The sequence below is a fragment of the Hylobates moloch genome, unplaced genomic scaffold (assembly GCF_009828535.3).
Source record: "Hylobates moloch isolate HMO894 unplaced genomic scaffold, HMol_V3 SCAFFOLD_5, whole genome shotgun sequence".
NCBI lineage: Eukaryota > Metazoa > Chordata > Mammalia > Primates > Hylobatidae > Hylobates > Hylobates moloch.
Genome location: NW_026652280.1, coordinates 125,891,201 through 125,916,180, shown reverse-complemented (window position 1 = coordinate 125,916,180; position 24,980 = coordinate 125,891,201). Strand labels below are relative to the sequence as shown.

At 38.9% G+C, this 24,980-nt stretch overlaps 1 protein-coding gene across 4 annotated transcripts; it reads right to left on the bottom strand.

Moving 5' to 3' along the window:
- Positions 1 to 1,024: 1,024 nt before the first annotated feature.
- Positions 1,025 to 24,909, bottom strand: EXTL2 (exostosin like glycosyltransferase 2). Of its 4 annotated transcripts, none has more exons than XM_032155241.2 (6): positions 24,290 to 24,909; positions 23,590 to 23,742; positions 17,406 to 17,481; positions 6,120 to 6,547; positions 5,432 to 5,502; positions 1,025 to 3,064 (listed from the first exon to the last, which is right to left on the bottom strand). In XM_032155241.2, exons 3-6 carry the CDS (start codon positions 17,408 to 17,410, stop codon positions 2,576 to 2,578), a joined length of 993 nt encoding a protein of 330 aa, XP_032011132.1. In that variant the 5' UTR covers positions 17,411 to 17,481; positions 23,590 to 23,742; positions 24,290 to 24,909; the 3' UTR covers positions 1,025 to 2,575. The 4 variants fall into 4 exon arrangements, with proteins under 4 accessions (XP_032011132.1, XP_058295514.1, XP_032011133.1 ...); XM_058439531.1 differs by lacking the exon at positions 24,290 to 24,909 and adding an exon at positions 23,886 to 24,073; XM_032155242.2 differs by lacking the exon at positions 24,290 to 24,909 and having other exon boundaries at positions 5,432 to 5,499; positions 23,590 to 24,074.
- Positions 24,910 to 24,980: the final 71 nt, after the last annotated feature.

Here is a 24,980-nt window from a genome sequence, read left to right as displayed (position 1 = left end):
AGTATGATTGAGTACATAAATTATGGCTTATTCATATAATAAAATACCAGATAAATCATGCTACTAAAATATATGCCTAGAAAAGTCTGCAGGAATAAATACAAAAATGCCATTGTTAATTGGGGTAGTGGGCTTTTATTTACTTCTTTATACTTTTCTGAATATGCCAAAATTGCCAGAATGAATATATACTGCTTTAATCATAAGAAAAATAGTATTTGACAGAGCAAGATTCCGTCTCAAAAAAAAGAAAGGAAAAACAGTATTTGAAATAAATAATGAATAGGAGATGAAACTGCCATGGTTCCTTGCCCATAGTTAAATGTAAATAATTTCCTGAATGTCTCACCTGGTGGATGCAGAGGCTTCCTAACACCTAGGTGGTGAGTGGAAGGATTAATTCTGTCCTTATTATCAATAACAGTCATCCCAACAGCTTTCATTTATTGAGCATCTAAAATGGGCAAGGCACTGTGCTGTATTTATGCAAGTTATCTCCTTTATTCCTTAAAACAAACCCCAGGCAGACATTATTCTTATTTTGCAGATAAGGAAACTGCGTAAAGTGAAAATGAGGTCTAGCAATGATTTGAGCCCAAGTATTCTAATGGCAAAGTGTGCATAATTGACCTGCTACGCTGCATTGCTTCTCTTAGAAAGTTTTAAGCCTGAGCATCTCTTCTCTGGATCATTTGAGGCAAGAATAAGAGGCGTTCAGGGAAAGACAGCTTTAATAGGAGTCTACCTACAATGCAAGAGTCTTTGTAATGTAGACTGAATTGCATTTTGGTTTCATATTATTTGCTCTATAATATCTGAAAACATGATATGATTAACTTATGTGATGCTTAAGACAAGTTTAAAGACATAAGATGGGAAATAAAATTTGGGAATATTTTTTCATGGGTAATGTGGCTAATGTCTCTACCTTATTCTCAGCAACAGATTAGAGTATCATATCTAGAAATGTGTAAGAACACCAATCACAAAAACATGAGTCTGCTTAGTTAACACAGAACACATGGATGGCAAAAGTTTATTTTATTTATCTGCTAGAGGAATCATAAGAGGCAAAAAAGTACTACCAATATTGGACAAAACAGATAACTGACACTATCGATTTTTAGTAAGGTTCTTAGTTTCTTTGTTTTTGTTTTTTACAATCTGACTGCATTAAGACACATACACTCTTTAATGTAAAAAAAACCATCATATGTGGAACTAAATGCACAAAGACCTCATTATTGGAACATTAGCCATGATTATTTTAATATTCTCACAGCTTTGCAATTTTGAGAATATACTAGCATTATATAAGAAGAAAGAGGAGAAGGAGGAAGAAGAGGGAACGGAGGGGAAAGAGAAGGTGGTAAACAGAGGCCTAGTTAAGAATTCCTAGCCCTAGCGGTGAACAAGGACTAAACACAGACAATAGGTGGAACACAGATGCTAATTCCCATAACAGAGAGTAGGCAACCTTAACAATGAATTGATGCAGACTCCTATAGAATTCCTCTGTTATGACTGGGTTCTTATTTTCTCCTCTTTGTATGTAGTTGAAATTTCATCATTATGAATAGTACCTTGGATCTTCTTTTTTTAAAGTTGTGAATGCAAGTGTTTGGCTTTGTAATATAACTTTTTAGTATCCAGAAGATAACCAGTGCTCTATCAATAAAGATCTTTTGATACAAAGGGTTTTAACTTCTGCCAATTCTTACTCATTTTTTTCAGGTTTTTTACACATTTCTTAAACAACACATACATTACGTAAAATATAAGAATGTACATTCTCAAGGTCAGATTCAGTGACCAAATGCACTACCCGAATCTAGTAACACATTTACTCTTTGCTGCATATAAGTTGCATATAAGAAATACAGGGTATATTGTTTTGTGATCCATGCAGTAAATGTTCACAAAAATCAAGCAAACAACTAGACGTTCTTCAGCTACTAAAATTAACTGTCCCAGTCACAAAAGACTTGACAAAAATAAAAGCACGGATGGTTACATCAAAACCATGCTGGACTGAGTTCGTCCTGGAAGAGCTGGTTGGCAGGGCCACAAGGAAAGCACTGGCAGCTGCAAATTTTCCTCTTCATATGTGACTGAGACTACTCTCTTCTTACATGGCTTTACCCCATACCACAGGCTTTTGCTAAAGAGGCATTTCAGGCTTCAAATTAAAACAATTGACCTTTAGTGAAAAAGCAGAGAAATGCCTCTCTTGAGGTTCTGATCCTAGAAACAGCTTGCTATAGGTCCTTAAGGCAAATGCCAGGAGTCAAAGAAACTGTAGAACAGTCTCAGGATGTAAACAATGAAATCACTGACCAAGGAGTTATATCCCTGGATGAAAACTCTTCATAAGAAGACCTAACTGGATAAGACCAACTTCTTGGCTTTCAAAAGTAATGTGAATTTTATATCCTAGAAGCACTGCACTTTTTTTTCTATTGTAGAGACTTCTGGAGTAGATAAAAGTTCATGATGTTGCTTAAAAAAATACATAGCATGGAGAAGCTACTCAAATGCCAAGCAGTTTTCAGGTTTGTTTTTGTTTGTTTTACTTTTATATTTTTCTTTTGTAGTTGGCATATGGAAAACCAAACTGGGAAATCATAATGTTGGAGTATTTTAAGGGCATGCTATCATAGATATTAACAAGCTTATTTATACAATAAGACCTCTGCAGAGCGTGCTCAGCTCGATGCCACATTCCAGAATAGCCACTGTTGGTTTCTTTTTCCAAATTGTCCATGTTTACAGGCTTCACAAATATCCCTGAAGTCTTGCCAATATGCTTGGCAATGATAAAATTCATGGCAATATCATCACAATTTTGAGTATCATCTATCAAAGCATGGACAGCTGCAGGTTGCCTCTGAAATAATTCAAGATATTTGCTATTGAAGAATGAGGCTCCAATCAGCACCATAGAGTACTGGTCACCATTTCCAGACCCCGGTGCTTGCATTTCAAAACTTCCATAACTGTAGATACCTGATGAAGTAGAGACGTGCTTTCTAGGAACAAATCCTACAATTTGATCAGGAAATTGCTGAAAAGGGGGAAAAAGAACAATTAAATGTCACATATTTTTAGAGAAGACATAGTGAAAAAGGCAATGATTTATTACAGAGAGAATGAAACTGATTTGTCAACTCTTCCTTATTCCTGGTTTCTACATTTCAGTTTTATCTAGCTCCAGGTAACTTCATAAATCTATGTTCTGATATGTTTACAGGTCAAATTGCATCACAACCCAAACATCTCTGAAAACAAATATTCTACCCTTACAAATGTTCTCCTAATTCAAACATTACCTGACATTAACAAATTCCAGTCACCAAAAAGTCCAGTCCTTCAAAATCTGCTGCGAGAAAAGTTGACTGCCTGAATGCTATTTATTGTAGAAGATAAGAGATAATGGGATCATTTTGAAAATTTGTTCTAATCTCGCAGGAGTATATAAAATTATGGACCTACATGTGTGATTATCTCTTTTTCATGTTGATTTTGATGTTCATAAAAGTTACTGTTGATTTTAAACAATGTTATATTTTATCCTATTTCAGCTTGGGTGTTTCCTTTTTTAAAAACATGAGATAATATAAAAAATGTTTATATTTATCTATATAAAATAAATGTTTATATTATATATATGTGAGAGAGATGCATGAGAATCTTTGATGAAAGGATAGATGGTAGATGAGCATGACTAAAAATAAAACAACAATCAGCAAACAAAAAAAACACTGAAGCATGGGAAATAGGTAAGAATTTATAGGGTTGAAAATTTCATTCACTCTCATAAATAATTTGAGTTTCATTCATTTATTGAACAGACGCAGAACTAGGGACACACACACACACACACACACACACACACACACGAGGCTGAGTTAAATGCTATTTCAAAGCACTTATAGTCTAGAGAGGGTAGAGGGGTATGATATGGATATGCAAACAAGGAAATACAATACTGTGAGAAAGTTGTTTTAAGTGCAGCTGGGTAAATCCGATGAGAACATTGAGGGTAGGATGACAACTGTGTTGCTGGGAGGCAAAGGGGAAGGTCAGGGGATGGGGGATAAAGGCTGGGAGGCTTCAGAGAAGATGCGCTATTTACACAATCTAGGAGAATGAAAGAAATTTCACAGTTGGCTAGAGAGGGAAAAGGGAAAACACTAAAAGTGGAGGTAACTGGGCAAATACAAAGACACAGATGAATGTCTACTTGAATCTCGCTTGCTTATACACAAACCTCAGATCATTATGCTATGCAGGGTTTGGGTTGGACTGAATTTAAGTTGGTCAATGGATTGAAATTGTTTTTGATATTTTTATAAATAAAACCTGAAATCATATTTATATATCTTTAATTTATAGTTTACTCAGATGGTTCCAATTAACCACAGTCCCCAAATTCTGCCTCCATTTTTACATTTTGGGCAAATGGATTTCTAAGCGTCAATAGAAATCTCACAGTTGAATTATCACAGTAGAACTTTTTGTCCAAGAAGCTTTCATTTATTTCATTTCATTCCAAGGGCTGGAAAAAAAATTGTTGATATGGAAAAATTTCGTTGATCAGCACACTAGGCATGAAATTAAAAACTGAGGTTTTAAAAATGCTGATATCTGCTGAGTATTGTGATCACTTACCATTAATATCTAATGCTGTTATATCCCAAGAAGCTAATTTTAAAAGTTACCACGGTATAAATTAGATCATTTACTGGGTAGCACAGTGTTTAATTATTTGACACGGCTTCCAAGTACTTCTATGCAGTTCTGGTTTCAGGTAATAGCAGTGCAACTTGTAAAAGTTAGCTATTACTAACACATATTCAATAGGAGAGAGCTGCTTTTATAGGATACTGACCAATTTATGCCTGCTTATTCAAGCTGGGAGTTAGGAAAAAACAAAACAAAATAAAACAAAACCTCCTACCACAATGGTACATGTAAAATTATTACTGCAAAATTTCTAAACAATCCTCTCAGAACCAGGATTATGTTTTGTGGAGGTAATAAATACTTCCTTTTACAAAAAGTTCTACACAATATTAATATAGAAATATGCTTATCATTTGAGACACATGTCTGTGGTCTAGGCAAAATATCTCCTCATTCTAGTTTTTGCTGGACCACATCATTTCCCCATTGTTCTCTGGAAGGCAGTTCTAGCTCTTTTCCCTAATACACCAAAATATAAATTAAATCTAGATAAAAGATACTATAACTTTCCGGTTGGCTGAACTAAGCTCAGAAAATCTTGATTAGCCTATAACAAATTCATCCATCTTTTAGATAAATATTATCTAAAATATTTTAGGTAACATCTATATTAACCATGTTGCCCTGGTTAAGTACTAGTCAAGATCTTATAAAGATGGTTTAATAAAAGAGACAGCAACATTACCTGCCAAACTGAGAAAGCAAAAACAAGGTCTGGGGTGCTGATGAGTGTGTCATCATCTACCATCAACACTGCTAAAATGAAAGGACAAAAATTTAAGTTGAATAGTTTGGAAATTAAAACAAAAGTAGTAAAATACAATAGTGTCTACATAGATCATTCAAATGAAGTATTTTCTGACCCAATAAGTAAATAAGCAATGTATTCTTGGGGAGATTTGTCCAGTAGAAAAAAATTTTTTTGGTATCATAACTGATTGTATAACTGCCTGAAGGGAAAATAATCAAGTAGTTATTATCCATCATCCTAGAAACTATTGGGCCTATAAATAAATAAAGCCAAGATTCTTTTAAGCAAATTGCAACCTCATGAAACTGTCAGGAATGGGAGGAAAAGAGGAGTGGCAAAAAAATATATTAAGCATAAGCTAAATGGCATCTTACTATCAACTGTAATGCAATAATATGTAATTATAGCATATCCTTTATTGCAATATTAACCTCTTTCTCAGGAAACCACTTCTTGACATCTTGGAAATTGTCCCTCAAGCTTTCCAAAGTGCTTTCTTAGGACTAACTTCCTTCATTTTTCTCCAGACAGTTAAGACAAGCAGAAGGCCAGAAATTCACTTGTCTGTCCCAGCTCTGGATAGCGGCAGCCTTTCCAGGCTGAGAACTCCACTGCAACTCACCATTGGTTTCCAGTTCAGGAAAGACCTGGAGTCGATTTCTCATCCTGTTTGCTGTCTGTTGTTTGAAGATCACAGGGATAGGGTGGGGCCCTAGAGAATTCCATAATTCATCTGGTGCCTTCTCTCCAATATTGTTCCATACCACAATCACTTTGTGCAGATTTGGTACAGCCTGATAATGATTTAAAAGTTTCAATAAGAGATCTGTTCTGTTGTACGTCTGCATTATGAGAGTAAAGGAGTCCATGGTGGACTTGCCCTGGGATTTTATTTCCCTACGCAACATGAGCATCTTGTCTTCTTTGACACTGGGAAGTAAGGCAGTCAAAGCACCAGCTACCAGTAATAATACGAGGATGACCACCAAAGAGAATCGAAGCACTCGAATCCCCATTACTCTCCCAGGAAGTTTGCAGATGTGGCAACACCTAGAGTAGAAATGGAAACAACATACAAATGTTAGCATTCTTACTAGTCCCTGTGTTTTCATGTTTTTTTCCAATGAGGAAAGATATCAATCTTATTTTAGTTGATTCAAATTCAGTTCTCCCTTCCTCCCCAATAAGGTAATTTGGCCTAAGAGATTTTAAAAAACCAGTTTAATACTCCCTCCCTTCTTGCCCTGCTTGTTACGCAGTTGCAGACAAAAGATGTTATACATACGAAATTGGAAAAATTAAGCATTTAAAAATTTGCCATCATTTTATCACTAAATCTCCAGACCTGAGATTATTTTTCAACTGGGATTTTATTTCGCTTAGTAACATATTAATTTCAAATCTACACTTCTGTAGTAGCAGACTTTTTCCCAAACAAAATCATACAGAGCCATAATACATGAGGCAGCAAACAATTATGGTAGGTTTATTACTTATCAGCCCTGTACTATGTGCTTCATATACCACAGTATGTACTTACTCATTCAACAGATAGTTACTGAGCACTTACTTTGTGCCGTCACTGTTCCAAGTTCTGTGGATACAGCAGTTAATGAGATAGAAAAGGTGTCTGCTGTTAGTAGCAGAGGAGATGATAGGGAGAAACAGATAACATGATAAACAAATTCAAAAGATAATCTGGGGTAGTGGGTATGAAGAGAATCTGTTTATAAAGAGAATAAATCAGAATAAGCAAGGGCCAGATTATGTGGGACCTCTGACCCTCATTAAAGAGCCTGGATTTTACTATACGCCAGATAAGAAGCCATTGGAGGGTTCCTGGATCTAATTTATTATTTATTATTATTATTCCCATTTAATAGTTTAGACACTTACAGAGATTACATGCCCTTCCCAAGATTACCAAGTAATTTCAGTAATAGTGCTAGGATTTCCAACAGGAAAATCTGCCCCCAGAGCCCAGACCGTTCATGGGCTTGGGGGTGTATTGCCTGGCTTTACATCTAGGTTGAACTGAGGCACAGCCCTAGAGCTTCCACAACTCCCTCTCTCACAGTACAAATCACAAGGTATTATTATCAGCTATGTACTCTCCCATCTTCCTTATTGTACCTAAAGGGTCTTCCAGAGACAGCCATAGAACAGTAGTGAACAAATTGGTAAGTACAGTCTAGCTATCCACTGTCAAAAAATTTTGTGTAATCAAATCCCTTGCTTATATGAGAAAAGGTTAAATCTCAGTTTTATAGATCCCTAAAACTCTTATTCCCTGGATTCCAATAACATTTCATTTCCACGCTTGCTGACTCCTGCTATAGTACTGTTGGCTTTCAATTATTTCTGTTTTTTAGTCTTCTGCTATTTCTGCTTCTGATTCCAAGCTACTTACTCTTCCACAGGCCACCAGAAGCATTTTAGGCATGGTCCTTGTTGTGTACTTTGGCAACTGAGTCTTCATAGCCATTTCAGCACATCATGGATCTATTTTACTACTCTATTCAAGTGCAAAGCCAGAAGTGAGGAAAATGAACTATTCAAAGAAATTTACTTATGAAAAGAAAGACTAGAAACAAAAACCAATCAGGAGTTTCTAAACAACATATTTAAAACACCTTTAAGAAAAAAATAGACCTCTGAGAAAGAATAGATGAGATGTTATTCTTGGTGACCTTAATTAACCCATAGTCTATCCCTTCTCATCCCCACTTCCGGTACAATTTCTCTTCTTGGCTATATGATAAACAGTTACTCTCATCTATTGCTTAATACTGACAGATGCAATACAGCTGGATAAGACTTTTCACTGCTAACCACAGCTGAAGTATACTAACTGCAAAGAGCTACTGTCACTCTTCTTCTTGGTATAACACTGCCTCTGTACATTTTATTTTTGGTACTCCCCCTCTTCTTGGAAAAGTGAACTGTATGTATACTTACATAGTAATATCTAAGCTCTTGATTTCATGTCTTGTGGCTAAAGTTAGGCAATTGAAGCTAGGCCATCATTCCATAGGCAATCCTAAGCCTGTAGTCTAAATTTAGTTTGAAATAGAATAGACTAGTTTTGGAATATTCTGTTCCAAACTAAATCTCATTTTACTTTCCTAATGATATCTACTCAACATGTTGTTTTTCACTGAGGAGACTTGGCAGTGGTTGGGTTAGTAACCGTCATATTCCTGTAAGCTTGTTTCATGTTGTGATGTGCGTTTTGTAATGGTAGAAAGTTTCCTCTCTATAGTTCAAGGACATAGAGAGATCATATACACCACGTCTTTAACATTTTCCTTTGAAGTTTATGAGAGTTTAGAGAATTGCAAGAAGGACAAGGGCATACTCTCCATGACAGGACAGTATGCTTAGGCATGTGCAAGCAAAGGAAGAGTTTGTCCACAAAGACAAGGAGAAGATCATTGTCATTCAGCAGCTCTCACTTTTCAACAGTCCAGATTTGAAAAGTAATGTCACCTTTAGAGTAAGCTTTTGAGAGTGCTTTCAAGGGTTTCTCTCCTGGACTTTCTCTGCAGCTTGTTCTATTAAAAAGAGCAATTTTGTGTTTCTGCTTCTATCACGGCCTCACTCTTAAGGTATAAATAAAATAAATTATTTTCAAGGTAACCTCAGCTTTTCCATGATTATTTTACAAGGATAGTAACTTAAAGCTTTAGTGTACCATGTTTTCATTTTATGTACTCTCTTACTAAAACAACATGTAATGTGCTCAAAGACATATCATTATGAATTAATAATCTTGGTTCAAAGTCCTTGAAAATCCTTTGAATACTGAATGAAAAGTAGGTCCCATAACACATATTTTCAGTTCTACATAAAAATGACCAGTTATAAGTACTGAGAGTAAAGAATCACTTTGACTAACTGCATTATAGTATACCATGATTAAGATCTTTATATTCATTTTCTGCAGCTGAGTAGGAATAGCATATTTTAAAACTTACACAGAAGTGTTTCTGATCTCTAGACACTAATAACTTACTATCTAGCAGTTTTAATCTAGAAAAAGTAACAAGATTAATTACTATAGCTTACTATAAATATACACTGTTGAAGACACTCATGAGTGACTGCTTCCTTCTTATGTATTTTTCTAAGTAGGAGTTTATCCCCTGTACCCATCATAGACATTTCCTTTCAGATAGCTCCTAATCCCCCAATTTTACCTGTATCAGAAAGATTTCAGGAGATATGAATAATTTGTCTTTAGAAACATAGTGTAAATATTTCATGTGGTATTTATTAAATAATGCAGCCCAATAAAATTATGTAAATTTTAGTTTGCATAGTACAGTAGGAAGAGCAAGGACTTTATAGACTGTAGTGCAAGTGGCACACTGTACTTTGACAATAGCTGAGGTCTAGAACTCCATTGTAGGCCCATTAGAAACAGCTTCAGTACAATTTGGAGAATAATGATGACTTTATGGCTATAAGGATTTCACAGTTTTTGGCGTTCTTCTGTTCTTCTTTTAGAGAAAGAACCTATCATCTAATTTGCAGCTTTGAGTTTTGAATGAGAGATATGAGAAAAAACACATCTGGATGACCTATGTCATACTTGGGAAGAACTAAGAAGTAAACATAAGCACGTCAGTTCTCTTGCCCTCAATTTCTAAACTTTCCCTTTAGGTTTTGGTTTTTCCTTTTTAAGATATGTCTTTATATATTTGCTGACACCCTGCGTCATTCCAAAAAGGATCTGACAGCTTTTAGTCTATTCCCTTTCTGTCCTTCACCCATCCCCATGACTGCAGTAAATATAACTTTGATAAATACAGTAAATGCCAACAAAACAAAAATCCTTCCTCTTCTCCTTATGAACTAAAAATATCCAAGATTTCCCCCAGTGATATTTTCTGCACGTCAATTCATTAGTTCTTTATAGGTAGAGAACACATCCTTTTAGTTATTTTGATACATTGTTACTTAGCGTCTTCTACACCAGAGGTCCCCAATCCCCAGGCTACACACCAGTACTGGTCTGCAGCCTGTTAGGAACCGGGCTGCACAGCAGAAGGTGAGCAATGTGTAAGCAAGCATTACCACCTGAGCTCCACCTCCTGTCAGATCAGCTGCGGCATTAGATTCTCACAAGAGTGCAACCCTATTGTGAACTGTGCATATGAGGTGTCTAGGCTGCATGCTCCTTATGAGAATTTAATGCTTGATGATCTGAGGTGGAACAGTTTTATCCCAAAACCATCCCCCACCACCTGTCCATGGAAAAATTGTCTTCCACAAAACAGGTCCCTGGTGCCAGAAAGGTTGGGGACTGCCGTTGGGGACACAAAGGGTTTTCAACCAGAGATGATTTTGTCTTCCAGGGGACATTTGGCAAAGTCTGGAGATATCTGTGATTGTCACAACTGGAAGAGAGATACTATTGCTATCTAGTGGGTAGATGTTAGGGATGCTGCTAAATATCCTACAATGCATAGGATAGCCCCCCATGGCAAAGAATTATCTGACCTAACATGGCAATAATGCCAAGGTTGGGAAACCCTGATCTACATATAGGTAGCTTAATAACACACACTTAAACATCATGAGGAGGACTACTAGAGAGGTGGCTTCTGAAAATCCTACTGCTATTAGTTATACTCAAACAATAAAGGGCAAAGCCCTGTCTCTAAAACTGACCGGGTAGGCTAAGCATGATGGCTCACATCTGTAATCCCAGCACTTACGGGGGCAAAGGCAGGATTCTGCCTGAGCCCCAGGGCTTGAGACCAGCCTGGGCAATGTCATGAGACCCCATCTCTACAAATAAATTAAAAAATCAGCCATCTGTAGTGGTGCATGCCTATAGTCCCAGCTACTCAGGAGGCTGAGGCAGGAGGATAGCTGGAGCCAAGAGGTTGAGGCTGCTGCAGTGAGCTGTGATTGTACCACTGCACTCCTGCCTGGGGACAGAGTGAGACCCCATCTCATAAAAAAAACAAAGAACACAACAAACCAACTAAAAAATATTGCCCCAATAATTACATAATTATATGACTTATTGCACAAACACAGAAACTCAGAGAGCTGAAAGAGACTTCAGAGCCCTCCTCAGCCAGTTTCTTTGTTTCACAGATAAACAACTCAAGGTCCAGGGATAAGGAACTTGCCTAAGGTCATGCAGCTGCATGTAGCTAATCAGCGGCAGAACCAAGAGAAGACTCTAAACCTTCTGATGGCACAGTCCACAACTCTTTCCACTATGCTAGGGTAAATTCTGCAAGGATGTGTCAAAAAATAAATAAGGAAGACTGTCACTAACCTGCAAGATAATAAAAAAAATTATACTTGCTATGTTGGAGTTTTTTTTTAGTATCTTTAAGGAGAGATCACATACCATAAAATTTACCCATTTAAAGTATACAGTTCAGTAGCTTTTAATATAATCACAGAGTTCTGCAATCATCACCACAATTTAATTTTAAAACATTTTCAACACCCCAGAAAGAAACCCCAGACCCATTAGCAGCCAATCGCCATTTTCACTTCCCTTAACCCCTGACCTCCATCCCAGCCCCAGGAAACCACTAATTTATTTTCTGTCTAAGTGGATTTGCCTATTCTGAATATTTCATATGAATGGAATCATACAATATATGACCATTGTATCTGGCTTTTTTCACTTAGCATAATGTTTTGGAGGTTCATCCATGCTGTATATATCATGAGGTATATATCAGTACTTCATTTTTTTGTTGCCAAGTAACATTCCATTCTATGGATAGGCCACATTTTCTTCATTCATTAGTTAATGGATGTTTGAATTGTTTCCACATGTTGGCCATTATGAATAATGCTGCTGTGAACATTCATGTACAAGTTTTTATGTGAACACATGGTTTCAGTCCTCTTAGGTGCTTACCTAAGAGTAGAATTGCTGGGTCATTATGTCACTAATGTTTAAACATCTGAAAACTGAAGTAGCTTTTGAAAGAGCATTATTTGAAATTATAAGTAATTTTCTTAAATGTGGACATAGAATAAGAAAGTAAATAATACATAGTCTATTAAATAACAGTACAAATTCTGTCATGGATGTCTTTAAATGGACCAGGCAATTTGAATTCCAAAGATCTGCTATAGAGTTACTTACTACATAGTCTATCAAAGTTCCCTAGAAGAAACACCGTTGAAGGATTCTTTCCTCAAGGCTAGTTCCTTCAGACTGGAAAGCAATAATTATCCAGAGAGAAGCTGAAAACAAATATGCCAGCACACAGCATGAACAAAGATTATGTTCTCTGACTCATAAGGTAGAAAAGCAATGAGCAACGTGGTGTTGTACAATGAGAAGCTGTCATTTTTATTTTGATGCCACAAATGGTAGAAGAACGATAACTATTCTGCCATTTCACTACGAGATTTGCCTCATACTGTCCAGATTGTTTCTCCTCTGGCTCATCTTCCAGAATATTTACTTGCCTATAAACTGATGAATATAGAATATAGATGCTCAGAAAAGGGGCCTCAGCTGCCAAGAGATAAAATCATTCCAATGTTGAATACAGAGGCCAATGCAGAACCTGAGCTGACGCATTTAAGAAGGTGCAAGAAGAAAATTGGAAGAGACGGGTCTACAACCAATGACCAGTTTCTGACCAGGTTTATGGCATGCAGATAACCAACACTGTTTAAACTAAGGCAAAGGAGCATGTGGTGCCAAATTCCAAAAAGACATTTCCCCTCAATGGTACCTACATACAGCGAGCCGATCCATGACTCCATGTATTGGTACATGCTATTTTCTCTACTTACAAAGCCCTTCTCTCTCTCTATCTGACAAACTCCTACTCCCTGCCCCTCAAATCTCTTTCAAATATCACATCTCCTATAAATGTTTCCCTCACCACTCTCCACCCTGAGTATTCCAGTGAACTCTGATTACTGTGTTTCTAGTCCTTGTTTTCAGGTATTTCAACTATCGACTGTTCTTTGGCTGTTTTTTTCAGTCTTAATGTATCTTGAGGGAAGTTTCTGTCCTTCTTTATAATCCAGAACAGTGTCTGGCCCATTTTTTGGCTCAGTGCTCACATCACTATAGTTGAATTAAATGAGGGAATTTATGTCTAAATTGTCCTAAATGTCAATGAATGCCTGAAACATTAACAGAATAAACTCAGATTAAATGCAAATCAAGGCCTAATTAAGACTAGACAGTACCAAAGCAACTGTTCCCTACATAGAAGAGCTGGGTCATCACCCATCTGGTGACTAGAAGAGCATGTCATGAAATGTGACCTCAAACACAGACCACACAGGCCCCCTTTCTACATGCAGTTCTATGGCCAAGCCACTTGATAAACAGAAGATGTCTCAGATCTCTGATTTTTTTTCACATCTTTTCAAAGATATTCTGCATTAAAATATATTTGAACATCCCTGTTTCTATGAAAGCTCTCAGTGAATGAGCTGATTTGCCTTGGGGCGAAAGCATCATTTGATGGATAATATCATCCTTGTGAATTTCCCCAAGGAAGTTTAGCAGGTCATGATAACCAGAAGCTATATTATTTAATGTGGCAGGCAGCATACATGATTTAAACAGACAAAAAAGTCTTACTTGGTTGAGAAAAGAAAATTTAGTTTGGATTCAGAAAGTGACAAAAACTACAGACTTCATGACAATTGGCAGAAAAAGAAAACTAAGTCAGAACACTACACAACTCAATTCAGTATTGCCCATGGTAAGCTTCTTCCATTAAAATTATAAGCAGCATAAACTAGAATTTATTTCATTGCAAAATACAAAATGCCAGAAATGGTACATGAAAGGTCACTTTTCTTCACAAGTCTTTTCCAGGTGCTATACAAGATTCTGGGAAGAGTTTTTGATGTAAGGTTTTTACCCACATTCAGGAAAGTCATTCTTTTCATTGTTGTTTTAGAAATGCCATAGAGCTTTTCTCATTTTCTACCAATTCTGTGCTCTCCTTCCTAAATGATTTCCCTTCCCCTTTTCCTAAGGAGCTCTTCTATTCTTATGAGGTTCTTCTTAATTCCTGTTACTTTTTTCACAAATCTAAAACAAAATAATTTAAATTAGTTTGTGTTAATAATAAATATAGTAGTAAAGGCAGGAATAGGAATAGACTTATAATAATAAAAGAGTCCATGTAGTGTCACAGATTCATCTTGTGATCTTGTGTTTATGGCCAATTACAGTGATATGAATGGATCACTTAGATGACTACAATCTGGATCAACTACGTTACGGACTAGTTATTAGGGTGGAAGTGGTCCATCTTTTCTATTGACAATAGAATGGCTACACATATATATGATCATTGATAGCCAATTTAAACCTTGTTATTTAGAAGGCCTAGCCCTGCCCTTGTTACACTTTTTAGACTACAGTTTTGAACCAATTGCTAAAATATTGAGAAGTAGCTACACGAACTTCAATATCACATTTAAATAGAATGATGTTGCTGCAATAGGCCATTTAGCACTGCAAGCTGTGAGGAAAGCATCTCTTTGCTGATTACATTAAATATCAAGTCTTCCTTCTGGCAGCCAGGTTGAATGAGCCATTTCTTAACAGGTAAATCAGGCTGGAATGAACAACAAGGGCAGCACTGAAAATGGGATACAGGCATTAAGTACCTGTGTTTCTATTTCCCTCCTCAATCCTAAGCTCTTATGCATTGCAAAAGCTGCTGATCAGTCCTAGCATTTTCTAGTTTTCCTCTTCCTCTTTCCTATACAAAGGATCTTATTCCTTCTCAACAATGCTTCAGGCAGCTAATATCAATTAACTAGAGTTTGCTTTGTTATCACTTATTTACAGGGAAATAACATAAATATTATGCATAAAGTTGTTTTAAAGCATCGCTTGCTTCCTTCAATCCAGCTATGTGCTACTGAGGTAGACAATGAGGTCCTTTCTACTTTCAAACTGCGCAGGTCTGAATTATGTTAGATAAAAGTTCTTTCTAGTTTTGCACCTATCTCTTGGAATAGTCAATTAATTGTAGCTATTGATGATGATAATGATAATGATGATGATGTTTGGAGATGACCAGTTCCATGGACATGTATTAGGGCAGGAGTAAGAGTGGCCTTATTCCTAAGAGGAACATATCCATGACTCATAGGATCCAAGGAGACAACACATCCTAAGAGGAAAACCTAGAAATAGAAAAGCGTTTTTAGCTCAGTACAGTGCCATGCAAAATTAGTTCTAGAAATGGGTCAAAAAGAAACCAAGTACATCTGCAAATATTGTACTTTTACCATTCCAGGATACTGGAGATTTTCATTTGAATCTCTGTTTTGTCAGGCAAGAGATCCCTGTTCTGTTCTATAGAATCCTTTCTCTTTTATCCAATATTGGTTTTCAGCCATTAACTAACTTTCCAAAATCACTTCTGTAAGAGAAATGGATTTCATACAGATGAATTATAGCTTATAAATATTTTTAGGTATCAAACCTAAGATGAAAGCAATCCCACTTCATGTGAGCTTTCTTACTTTATTAGGGGAAGGTCAAAACATCCAGCAAATATTTATAGGTATTTACCATATGCCCCGTACCAAGTGCTAAGGGATGGTACTGAGCAAGAAGAACCAATTCCTGCCCTCACAGAGCTGAGCATTACTAATGAAAGTTGTCAGAGCTCTCCCTGCTTCATGTTATAGATCACCTCAAATTGATAATGTTTCAAATCTTTAGAAAGAAAGGAAATAAGGTGTATCCATCCCATTGTGCAGACAGGACATCTGAGATTGAGAATATAGTATTAAGCGATTTTTCCTGAGCCACAGAAAGAGTGGCAAGTCTAAATCAAACTCTCGACTCTCTCACTTGAGCTACACTGTATTTTCTTTTTTTCTTTTTTTTTGAGACGGAGTCTCGCTCTGTCACCCAGGCTGGAGTTAAGTGGCACCATCCGGCTCACTGCAAGCTCCGCCCCCCAGGTCATTCTCCTGCCTCAGCCTCCTGAGTAGCTCGGACTACAGGCGTCTGCCATCACACCTGGCTAATTTTTTTGTATTTTTAGTAGAGACAGGTTTCACCGTGTTAGCCAGGATGGTCTCGATCTCCTGACCTCGTGATCCGCCTGCCTTGGCCTCCCAAAGTGCTGGGATTACAGGCGTGAGCCACCGCACCCCGCTGGCCACATTGTATTTTCTATGTCTTCTGAATAGTCTCTATATCCAGCTTTGTTCTGGTCTACAAGAATATTCAACTCTATAGGTACTGACTTCATTCTGTAACCTGGACTACTACTTCAATGGACTTAAGAGAGGTCTCTCAGTATTTTCTAAGATTTTGGCCTAAGTAAGAACTCGTGTTTTCAAGGAAATAAAACCAACTCTATAGGAAATAATTTTTCTCAGACAAAAGTACTGGTACTTCACCCATGTTCATTGTGGCCTTATTTGCAAGAGCCAAAAGGCAGAAGCAACCTAAAGGTCAACTGACAGATGAATGGATAATACATTTAGAAAATGTGATACATAGGTACAAAAGAGTATTATTATTCTGTTTTTACAAATTAGGGAATTCTGATACATGCCACAACATAGATGAATCTTGAAGACATTATGTTAATTGAAATAAGCAGTCACATAAGACAAATACTGTATGATTCCATTTATTATGAGGTACCTAGGAAAGTCAAATTTATAGAAACAGAAAGAAGAATGGCAGTTGCCAGGGGCTGGGAGTAGGAAGAAATGGACAGTTGTTGTTCAGTGGGTATAAAGTTTCAGTTTTGTAAGATGAAAAAGTTCCAGAGATTGGCTGCACAACAACGTGAAAACAGTTAACACTACTGAACTATTTATTTAAAACCCGTTCAGGTGATAAATTTTGTGTTATATGTATTTTATGACAATTAAACAAAAGCCAAAAAATACTGGTACTTACCTCATTGTGTTAAAGTTTAATTTTTGAAAAATCTCCTTATGGCTTCAGTAATTGATAGAAGCAGGCTCTCTTGTCACTATTAAGGTAAATCAAAGAATTTTCTGTGATGTTTCTGTCAGTCAGCAGGAAATTAAAACAAAAAACAAAAAACGGTGCTTTCAATGCCATTGTCCATAAGCCTTGAGTTACTTTAGAAATTAAAATTTGTTATTCTGTCTTCTAAAAATTATATTTAGGCAATGAGGTAGATGATGACTTCCAGTGAGGTTGGTGCTATATTTTGGTTTTCATCTTTCTATTGAGGGTTGTATTAGTCTGTTTTCACACTGCTATAAAGAAATACCCCAGACTGGGTAATTTATAAAGGAAAGAAGTTTAATTGATTCATAGTTCCACATGGCTAGGGAGGCCTCTTATGACCATCATGGAAGATGAAGCAGGCACCTTCTTTACAAGGGGGCAGGAGAGAGTGAGTAAGCACAGGAAAAAACTGCTACTTTTATAACCATCAGATTTTGTGAGAACTCACTCACTATCACAAGAACAGCATGGGAGAAACTGCCCCCATGATCTAATCACCTCCCACTGGGTCCCCCCCACAGCAAGTGGGGATTATGGGGATTACAGTTCAAAATGAGATTTGGGTGGGGACACAGCCAAACCATATCATTCTACCCCTGGCCCCTCTAAATTTCATTTCAAAACACAGTCATGCCTTCCCAACAGTCCCCCAAAGTCTTAACTCATTCCAGCATTAACCCAAAAGTCCAAGTCCAAAGTCTCTTCTGAGGCAAGGCAAGTCCCTTCTGCTTAGGTGCCTGTAAAATCAAAAGCAAGTTAGTTCCTTCAAAGGTACACTGCGGGTATAGGCATTGGAAAAATGCTCCCATTCCAAATGGGAGAAATAGGCCAAAAAAAAGGGGCCACAGGCCCCATGCAAGTCCGAAATCCAGCAGGGCAGTCATTAAATCTTAAGGTTCTTAAATAATTTCCTTTGACTCTGTGTCTCACATCTAGAGCATGTTGATGCAAGAGGTGGGCTCTCAGGGTCTTGGGAAGCTCTACTCCTGTGGCTTTTCAGGGTACAACCCCAATCCTGGCTGCTTTCATGGGCTGGTGTTTGAATGTCTGTGGCTTTTCCAGGCACACAGTACAAGCTGTCTGTGGATCTACCATTCTGGGGTCTGGAAGATGGTGGCCCTGTTCTCACAGCTCCACTAGGCAATGCTCCAGTGGCGACTTTGTGTGGAGACTCCAATCCCACATTTCCCTTCCACACTGCTCTAGCAGAGGTTCTCCATGAGGGCTCCACCCCTGCAGCAAACTTCTGCCTGGACATCCATGCATTACCATACACCCTCTGAAATGTAGGCAGAGGTTCCTAAACCTTAATTCTTGACTTCTGTGCACCCACAGGCTCAACACCATGTATAAGCTGCCAAGGCTTGGGGCTTGCACCCTCTGAAGCAATGTCCTGAGCTGTACATTGGCCCCTTTTAGCCATGGCTGAGATGCAGGGCAGGAGTAGGGCCCTGGGCCCAGCCCATGAAACCATTTTTCCCTCCTACACCTCTGGGCCTGTGATGGGAGAAGCTGCTGTGAAGGTCTCTGACATGCCCTGGAGACATTTTCCCCATTGTCTTGGTGATTAACATTAGGCTCCGCGGGGCGCGGTGGCTCATGCTTGTAATCCCAGCACTTTGGGAGGCCGAGGTGGGCAGATCACGAGGTCAGGAGATCGAGACCACGGTGAAACCCCGTCTCTACGCCTCCCAAAGTGCTGGGAGGCCGAGGTGGGCAGATCACGAGGTCAGGAGATCGAGACCACGGTGAAACCCCGTCTCTACTAAAAATACAAAAAATTAGCCGGGCGTGGTGGCGGGCGCCTGTAGTCCCAGCTACTCAGAGAGGCTGAGGCAGGAGAATGGTGTGAACCCAGGCGGAGCTTGCAGTGAGCCGAGATTGCGCCACTGCACTCCAGCCTGGGCGACAGAGCGAGACTCCGTCTCAAAAAAAAAAAAAAAAATTAGGCTCCTTGTTACTTATGCAAATTTCTGCAGCTCGTTTGAATTCCACCTCAGAAAATGGGTTTTTCTTTTCTACCATACAGTCAGGCTGCAAATTTTCCTAACTTTTATGCTCTGCTTCCCTTTTAAACATAAGTTCCAAATTCAGATCATCTCTCTCAGGTTCAAAGTTCCACAGATTTCTAGGGCAGGAGCAAAATGCCACCAGCCTCTTTGCTAAAGCATAGCAAGAGTGACCTTTGCTCTAGTTCCCAGTAAGTTCCTCATCTCCATCTGAGACCACATCAGCCTGGACTTCATTGTCCATATCACTATTGGCATTTTGGTCAAAACCATTCAACAAGTCTCTAGGAAGTTCCAAACTTTCCCACATCTTCCTGTCTTCTGAGCTCTCCAAACTTTTCCATCCTCTACCCATTACCCAGTTCCAAAGTCTCTTCCATATTTTTGGATATTTCTATACCAATGCCCTACTCTCTGGAGTACCAATTTACTTCACCAGGTAAAAAACTATGACCTGCTGAGGTGCTTGCTGAAAGCAAAGGGAATACAGAATAGGTAGTAGAAGAAGGTAGTGATCAATACCAGCTATGACCACATGACCAGTTGCAGAAACTAGGACTGTAATTGTCATGAGTTTTCCTCCTTATTTTGTTAAGAATATGTTTATGCATGTATACACTTGTACTAAGAATATATCTTTATTTCCCCTCTTTTTCCTGTATCATGTGACATTTATTGACATCATATCAGCATTTAAGTGTTGTTAACTTTACATAATAGCATTTACGTTAAGGATTAGTATGCTTCTGGTTGTATAAAGGATAGCTGTATTGTTAGGTGTAATTATGACCATATTATTGTTTTTATGTAACCATGCAATGGGTTCACCTTGCCTGCTGCCTAGACAGAACGAATTTATCAAGACAGGGGAATTGCAAAAGAGAAAGAGTAATCTATGCAGAGCTGGTTGTGTGGGAGACCAGAGTTTTAATGTTACTCAAATCAGCCTCCTGGAAAACTCAGGGATCAGAGTTTTTAAGGATAATCTGTTGGTTAAGGGGCCAGTGAGTTGGGAGTGCTGATTGGTTGGCTCGTGGATGAAATCTTAGGGAGTCGAAACTGTCCTTTTATGCTGAGTCAGCTCCAGGATGGGGGCCACAGAACATGGTTGGCAGGTCCAGGTGGGGCCATCCAGTTATCAGAAATGCAACAACCTGAAAAAACATCTCAAAAGGCCAATCTTAGTTTCACAATAGTGATGTTATCTTCAAGAGTAACTGGAAAAGTTGCAAATCTTATGACCTCTGGAATAATGGCTGGTAATATTTAGAATTCTAGCCCCTCTCATCCTAACTTGGTGCCTGGTGGCCTTTCAATCATTTTGCAAGAACAGTTTAGCTTTTGGGAAGGGCTATTATTTAAACTATAAACTAAATTCCTTCTCAAGTCTAGTTTGGCTTACGTTCAGGAATGGACAAGGACAGTTTAGAGGTTAGAAGCAAGATGGAGTTGGTTAGGTCTGATATCTTTCACTGTCATAATTTCCTCAGTTATAATTTTTGCAAAGGCAGTTTCGTTTATTTGGAGATTAGGTATGATTTCAAGAAATGTGTATGGGTTCAAGTTGACAAGGGATGGACTTGTGAAGGTTAATATTAAGTGTCAATTTGATTGAATTAAAAGATGCAAAGTATTGTTTCTAGGTGTACTTGGGTGTTTCTGGGTGTTGCCAGCAGAGATGAACATTTGAGTCAGTGGACTAGTAGAGGAAGACCCACTCTCAGGAACACCCACTCACAATGTGGGTGGGCACCATCCAATTGGCTGCCAGCATGGCTAGGAAAAGCAGGCAGAAGGTGGGAGAAGCTGACTTGCTGAGTCTTTGGGCTTCATCTTTCTCCTGTACTGGATGCTTCTTGCCCTTGAACATCAGACTCCAAGTTCTTTGACTGTTGGACTCTTGGACTTACACCAGTGGTTTGTCAGCGGCTCTCAGGCCTTTGGCCACAGACTGAAGGCGGCACTGTCGGCTTCCCTACCTTTGAGGTTTTGGGACTCCGATTGAGCCACTACTGGCTTTCTTGCTCCTCAACTTGCTGATGGCCTATTGTAGCACTTCACGTTGTGATCGCATATACACATCTATCCTATTAGTTCTGTCCCTCTAGAGAACCCTAATACAAGGATCCAGAAGCAAAATAAATGCACACGATCCCAACTATCTAATGTTACACATTTGAAACCAGAGGATGTATGCCATGGAGCAAAACATCTGAACATGTTAGCAATTTGCGTTTGTATCCAATTTCTAGATTTATACGAATTTGTGTTCTTATGTACCTTTACAACTCCTTTTCTTTACCAAGAGTTCCCAGGGTACTCAATTTGAAGCATCTAAAAGGGTCAAATAGGGTTGCAGATAAATGCCAGGGTTGATTACTGAGGAATGACAGCATCTTTCCTATTCCTTGCTGACCATTGCCCAAAAGGAGCTGAAACCATGACTGAGATGAGCTTCAGTACCTTAATTCTCTCTGCTTTCATTTCTCAGAATCCTCAATCACATGTCTGAGCAGCTGGGGTTTTTCCACCCATTGAGTCTGCATAGCTAACCTAATGCAATTAGTTGGTAGGAGAGATATAAAAACATATTTCAAAGTTCATGGTAGAAATCCATTTTTTAGTTTAAAAATGTTCAATAGTATATGTATTTTATGATCTTATAAACCTGTTTAATCTTGTACCATACAAAGGAATTAAGAATTCTGATTGGTGACTTGCAAGATACCATTTGAACAGAGTTGAAGAATCATTTTTGATTTTCCAACAGAACATATTGAAAGGGCAAAAGGAATGGTTTAGTATATATAGAAAGACTTACTGAGTGATAGCTGTCCCTCCACACTGCTCCAAGGGCATCCCTTGTGTAAATTTTAAACATCACAGAGTTCTAAAATACTGGACTGATCTGCCTGTCACAACCCCTCCTTTCTTCATAACTACTTCTTTCCATAAAATTCCTCCAGGGAAGGAACTTTTGATTTATCTGGCTTTGTATCCCCAGCGCCCAGCCCGGAGCCTGGCACATAGAAGACATTCATTAAATGACTGTTGAATGAATGAAAGAAACAAATTTGATATGACAACAAAGATAGGTTAACATATATGGGACAAACATTATTACACAATGACAAAAGAAGTGAGGTACAGCCTAACGTTTTTCACTTATAGAACTTTTCCTGATTTAAATAGTGTCCACCTACACTTTTATATTGCAAATAAAATGTCTTTAGTTTTAAATTTGGTCATTATGCTCTTCAAGATGGAAAGATGTGAAGACATCACTGCCACTTTTTGAAAGGAGAAGGTCCTCATGGGAATACCTATCACGTATCTTTGGGGATGGGGAGTGGGGGAATTTGGGAGGCTCTGGAAACTGATGTAACTGAAATTAAACTTCAATTTCTCGTACCCATTTCAAAACTATTTGAAAAGGGGTAATGTAGGTTTCTCCATAAACCACTTAAGCAATTTCTGATTTGTAGCAATACAGTATAAAATATAGGACTTATTTTCAAAGGCAGAATACAAAAAAGTTCAAAATGCAGCTGACCTTGATGAGTTAGGATTATGCTGGAAATCAGTTGCTGAAATTTAATTATTTCTATTACTTCTCCCTCCTCCCAAGTTAAATCATATTGAATAAGGGCGTTTTGGAGAAAAATCCAATTACCGTAGAATTATTTATCTTTAAACTATCTAGTTTGCACCCAATTAATTTTTCCTCAGCAGTGCAGTAGAGTAAAATTCAAGGTCTACTGCTAATACAAAAACTTCCTTCCAAAAAAAGAGTAAATGCTACTAATTTTAAATATTTCTACATTTAAATTAAAAGAATGAAATATACGCTAACAAAGGCAAATACAAAATACTCTTCCAGAACTTACTTCTGAAACCTAGCTGTTTTTACACAGCAGTTTTAATTAACATGAACATTTTTCAAAATTGTAAAGTACGTATTTTCAAAAATAAAACCACCGAATTACTACCCCATACACGCACGCAAAGTTCCCAGAACGAGAGCAAAACATGCATATATCCTCAATGCAAAAAGAAAAATACTAACACTGGAGCATTTTGCTGTGTCTCCTTACCTCGAGTGCAGTAGATTGCAGTAGGGCCAGCCGAGTTATTTCCTTGCAGCTTGGTTATCATAAAACGGAAGGGGCGTCTCGTTTGCTCATTTTTGTTTCTTTTCTAAACCAAGTAGCGTGCGTCTATCCTTCCCCATTCGCTGGATTAACAACCTGGAAAAAGCGCCGCCCGCAAAGTGAGCGCCTGGAGCAGGGGACAGTCCCCGAGTGGCCGCCCCTCCCTTTCGGTGACGCTTCACTTCCTGTCAGCCCAAAAGGCATTCCCAGGAAGCTCGGTTTTGTAGTTTCCAGCCCACCTCCGAAAGCCAATCCTTTCCCCAATTTCTTCTCCAAGGTAACAACTTTTAAACATTCACGTGACGGACCACCTGCCCTCAGCCAAACAACTTCCCGGAAAGGGGCCCGAAGGAGCGTTCCCATCCACCGCGGGTGCCCAGCAAAGGCCTGTGGGGCTCTCCTCCCCGCGCTCCACAAGCCCTCGCATCCCACCGAGGCGCCAGCTTCTGCCTGCACGTTGCAGAAACTGGCCTGGAGGTTCTGACAAGAATTAGAGCAGCGGCCGTTGCCCCGGGGATGACCTGGAAGCGAAAGAGACCTGTACGAATTCTAGAGTTTCGGGGTTTCCGCGGGTTGAGATTGTACGGGAAACAATGCATTAACCAAACCTAAAAATCAAACAAACACGTCTGGTGGGACCTACCATTAAAAAGCTTCTTTTCTATACACGTTTAACAGCCTTTATTTTGAAAGACATTGATTGATGCCAGGCGTGGTGGCGCGCGCCTGGGGTCTCAGCTACTCCGGAGGCTGAGGAGGATCACTTGCGCCCGGGAGTTCCAGGCTGTAGTGAGCCTCATTGTGCTCCAGCCTAGGTGACAGGGCCAGACCCTATCTCTTAAAAAAATAAATAAACAAAGAAAAACATTGATCGCCTCCTGCGTGGCAGTCCAGAAGGGTTAAGCGCTGTTTTCGGGGTGGCGTGGAATGGATTCCTAAGATTTGTGCGCCCATAGAGTTAACGCAGCAAAACGAACACTTGGGTTTCCTGCGGACTGGCGGCAATAGAACACGTGGCTGCCTAGACTCTTAATCACTGATATCCACCACACCAGGATTTAATGCCAGTTGGGAGGAAACGGTGAAAGGGCAGGCGCTGGAGCCCACGCATCCGGAAACACTGGTGGTAGGCGGTCGGGTGGGCGTGAGCGGGCTCTCCATCTCCCAGCCCAGTCTGCAGGTTGCCACCTCAGGATTTTCTTCCTGAGTCCGGGTGGCAGGATTCCATCCCAGGTCAGCCCCTCACATCCCCTGGTAGTTGCCACCTACAGGCGTCCCTCCAACAGCTCCAGCACCGTTCTCATCCCGCCCCCGCCGCAAGCCACGCCCTCCGC

What these genes read in the sequence shown, in the direction of transcription:
- EXTL2 (XM_032155241.2), bottom strand. An exon ending in TCCTGAACTGGAAACCAATG is followed by an intron (nt 5,503 to 6,119) that starts GTGAGTTGCAGT and finishes CTTTCATTTTAG; the next exon opens with CAGTGTTGATGGTAGATGAT. An exon ending in TTGCTTTCTCAGTTTGGCAG is followed by an intron (nt 3,065 to 5,431) that starts GTAATGTTGCTG and finishes CCCCCTTTTCAG; the next exon opens with CAATTTCCTGATCAAATTGT.